General features: G+C 38.6%; 2 protein-coding genes and 1 long non-coding RNA gene across 3 annotated transcripts; 1 reads left to right on the top strand and 2 right to left on the bottom strand.

Moving 5' to 3' along the window:
- Nucleotides 1-150: 150 nt before the first annotated feature.
- On the bottom strand, nucleotides 151-1,110 carry LOC100638564 (uncharacterized). Its single transcript, XM_011408338.1, has one exon. It carries the CDS (start codon nucleotides 1,108-1,110, stop codon nucleotides 151-153), a length of 960 nt encoding a protein of 319 aa, XP_011406640.1.
- Nucleotides 1,111-1,255: 145 nt separating this feature from the next.
- Nucleotides 1,256-1,873, bottom strand: LOC105314263 (tigger transposable element-derived protein 4-like). The gene has a single exon (XM_011408337.1). It carries the CDS (start codon nucleotides 1,871-1,873, stop codon nucleotides 1,256-1,258), a length of 618 nt encoding a protein of 205 aa, XP_011406639.1.
- An 809-nt stretch (nucleotides 1,874-2,682) lies between these two features.
- LOC109585639 (uncharacterized) lies at nucleotides 2,683-3,152 on the top strand. The gene is made up of 2 exons (XR_002186577.1): nucleotides 2,683-2,750; nucleotides 2,795-3,152. It is a non-coding gene; the product is annotated as an uncharacterized LOC109585639 (long non-coding RNA).
- Nucleotides 3,153-3,319: the final 167 nt, after the last annotated feature.

Below are 3,319 nucleotides of genomic sequence, written 5' to 3'. Positions count from 1 at the left end.
CGTAACACTCATAATAGTCAAATTAATGCTCATTATAACCCTTCTCCTGTTTTTTTATCAATTTTTTAAAAACTTAACTCTAATTTCAATTGATAATGATAACTATCATATAATGTTATCACATGCCAATATCCATACATACACACAGTTCTAGTCTATCATGAAGTAATCAGTAACCTCAGTTTGCCTGCCTTTTGATACGCCTGAGACATAAGTAATATTGAGTTTACTCAGAAAAGACATTCCTTCTGTTGCTTCCTCAGTGTAGCCATTAAATTCCAAAAAATGCACTATGTCTTCTAACTTGTTTATAGCTTCAGTCATTTCCTTTATCACTGGAGGAGTAACTTGATCTGGCTCTTCATCTACTGGGTCTTCATCCTCCTGGACGTCCTGGTCATCATCAACGCGTCTTGCCTTTGAAGCAGACTGTCCTATATCAATCCCAGACAGGAATTCTTCTTCCCAGTTATCGTTATTAAATTCTTCACAAATAGCAATGTTGTCATCTGCTAATAAGAGATCTTTGCTGGAGCAAGAGCCATCCAAATGCAAGCGAGTAATGAGATCATCCATTTCTGTGTCATGGGAGGGATCATGGCGAACTAATGCAGTAGGCAATTCCTGAAGTCGTCCTGCAGATTCATCATTGTCATCATCAAGGTCACTAAACGGATCTAAAGTACTTCTTGCAACAATATCAGATAGATTCGCAACTAGGATTCCTGCCTTTCTAAAACACTTCTTTATTGTCTCTTCTTGAACTTGTCCCCATGCCTGAGAAATCCATCTTATAGCTTGAAGTATAGTGATCCCTTTAGCAATGTCATGGGCAGTATTGGAGGACTCTGAATCAATCTTGGCAAGAATATACTGCATTAGCAATTTGCGGTAATAGATCTTAAAGGCCATGATGATTCCTAAGTCCAGCGGTTGGAGTTTAGAAGTAGTGTTAGGCGGCAAGAAAACCACTTTAATTTGGCTGAATTTCTCGGATATGTCATTGGGATGGCACCCAGCATTGTCCATCAGCAAAAGAATCGATCTACTTTGAGCCTTGAGCTTTGAGTTGAGGGACTTCAGTACTTGATTAAGTATCTCCCCAGTCATCCATGATTTGGCCTGACTAAAGTACAGTACTGGAAGCTTATCTTTTTTGATTTTTTTAAAACATCGTGGGTTTGCTGAACTCCCTATAACAATCGGAAGCGTCTCTGCTTTGCCAGCCGCATTGACAATGAATGCCACTGTAACCCTATTCTTGCTTTTCTTCCCCCCCCTTGCAGTCTTTCTTTGCTTGTGCCAATCCCTTATCAGGCAATGCTCGCCAAAAACATCCAGTTTCATCAATGTTACAAATATCTTCTGCTTTATAACCTTGGACTAATTCAGGGATTCTCTCCTTCCATGATTCCTCTGTTAGTGTGTTAACTTCTCCAGACTCACCACTGACTGTTCTCTGCTTAATGTTATGCCTACTTTTCCATCGATGTAACCAGCCGTTTGAGGCCTTGAAATCATTGTGCCCCAGGTGAGCTGCAATTAATCTGGCCTTCTCTGCCAATAAGCTTCCATCAGGATACAGGTTTCTCTTGACAGCTAGCTGGTACCACTGATAAAGGGAGTCATTTACGTCCGAATATTCTGAAGTACGAATTCTTTTTCTAACTTGACACAAACCACCATTACTATTGGACTCGTAAAGATCTTTAATTCTTTCTTTATCTCTTAAGATACAACTGATTTGTGTTTTCCCGCAGCTGAAAATGTCTGCAAGTCTCCTTACACCAATTTTTGGCTCTTTCTCTGCCCTCTGGATCACTTCATACTTTAGTTGTAATGACAGGTCATTCCTTTTCTTGGTTGTTGACATTTTTACAGCAAACAATAATTACAAAGTGAGCAAACTGACTTACTAAACCAGCTGCTACAAGCATGTGCGCACGTGTGTCTCGCGTGATCACCAGTGAATCCAAAATGGAAGCGAGAATGGAACAGTTAACTATCACTTCATTTGTGAGGGGATATCACGCTTACCAAGACTTCTGGACTCCTCAAATTGGGGAAATACTTGAGCTAAGAAGAGAGCCAGAGAATATTAAAGACAATCTCGCTGTTGCTGTGGTTAAGAGCGACGCCGTTGTCGGACACGTTCCTTACAATTTAGCTCCTACACTTTCCCATTTCTTGAACAGAGGTGGCAATACCGGAACAGCTGAAATCACAGGATCAAAACTAAATAGAGGTGGAGGGTATGGGCTAGAAGTACCATGCATTTACCGTTTATGTGGTGCTAAGAAATATATTGAAAAGATGAGGAGAATGAATTTGGATAATGATGATAAAGACGCAAGTAACGCTTGAGTTGCAAGATTATTGTACTAGATAATATTATACATTATTACGAGTTGTATTAATGTGATTAGTTTTATTAATTAATTGTTGCCCCGCCCACTGTACGGAATAATAAGAGTAATTGGTTATTTCGTCCAATAAAATCCGTCCGCTTTACGGAATAACGAGGCGTCCGGAAATAAGGGGTCAATTTACATGGAGGAAGTCTAAATTTCGATCGGTGCCTGAACTTATTGTCCGGTAAAGGAAGGTTTCCGCATTTCAGGGGTTCGGAATAGCGAGGTTCCACTGTAGTTTATAATATACGGAATTTAGCATTGATTGTATCAATGATCATGAATTGATCTCGTTCATTTTGATTTCATCATGATTTGATTGTTGTAGCTAGTAGAGAAGTATGCTATTTTATTTGCAACTCTTGATTTATTCCTAATATTAGTAGATCTATTTCAACTTTCAAGATGGAAAGCTTGGAAAGACTATATTAGTAGTCCATGACACTGACAAGTGACACTGTACCGCACTGCACTAATCTCAGTGATTTGATAATTATGTAAGCAATTGTTTTAATCTAAAGTTGTCTATGCATGCATTATATTTGTTTTTTGTGAATTACGTCTTTAATTATCTATTGAATTTGTATATTTAACAATAATTTTATTTTAAGTCAAGTTACATCATAATAATATACAGCAAAATATTTATTGTCCTTTAATACTCATCACTGTTTAATATCCATCATTGTCATCGTAATGGTATTTTTGTGGGTGGCCATATTCATACTCATCCTTCACACACTTGGGCTCTTTGCCATCCCAATGACCACTTGGAAGGCACACACGTTTGCTGGGACCACTGAGACTATATCCGTATATGCAGTCATAGCGTAAATAAGATCCTGGATAATTTCCACTGGCATACACCTTTCCGTATCTTGGAGGTGATACTTTTGGGCATTTAATCC

Source organism: Amphimedon queenslandica, unplaced genomic scaffold, assembly GCF_000090795.2.
Source record: "Amphimedon queenslandica unplaced genomic scaffold, v1.1 AMPQUscaffold_13031, whole genome shotgun sequence".
Classification (NCBI taxonomy): Eukaryota; Metazoa; Porifera; class Demospongiae; order Haplosclerida; family Niphatidae; genus Amphimedon; species Amphimedon queenslandica.
This window is presented reverse-complemented; position numbering and strand designations above follow the sequence as displayed.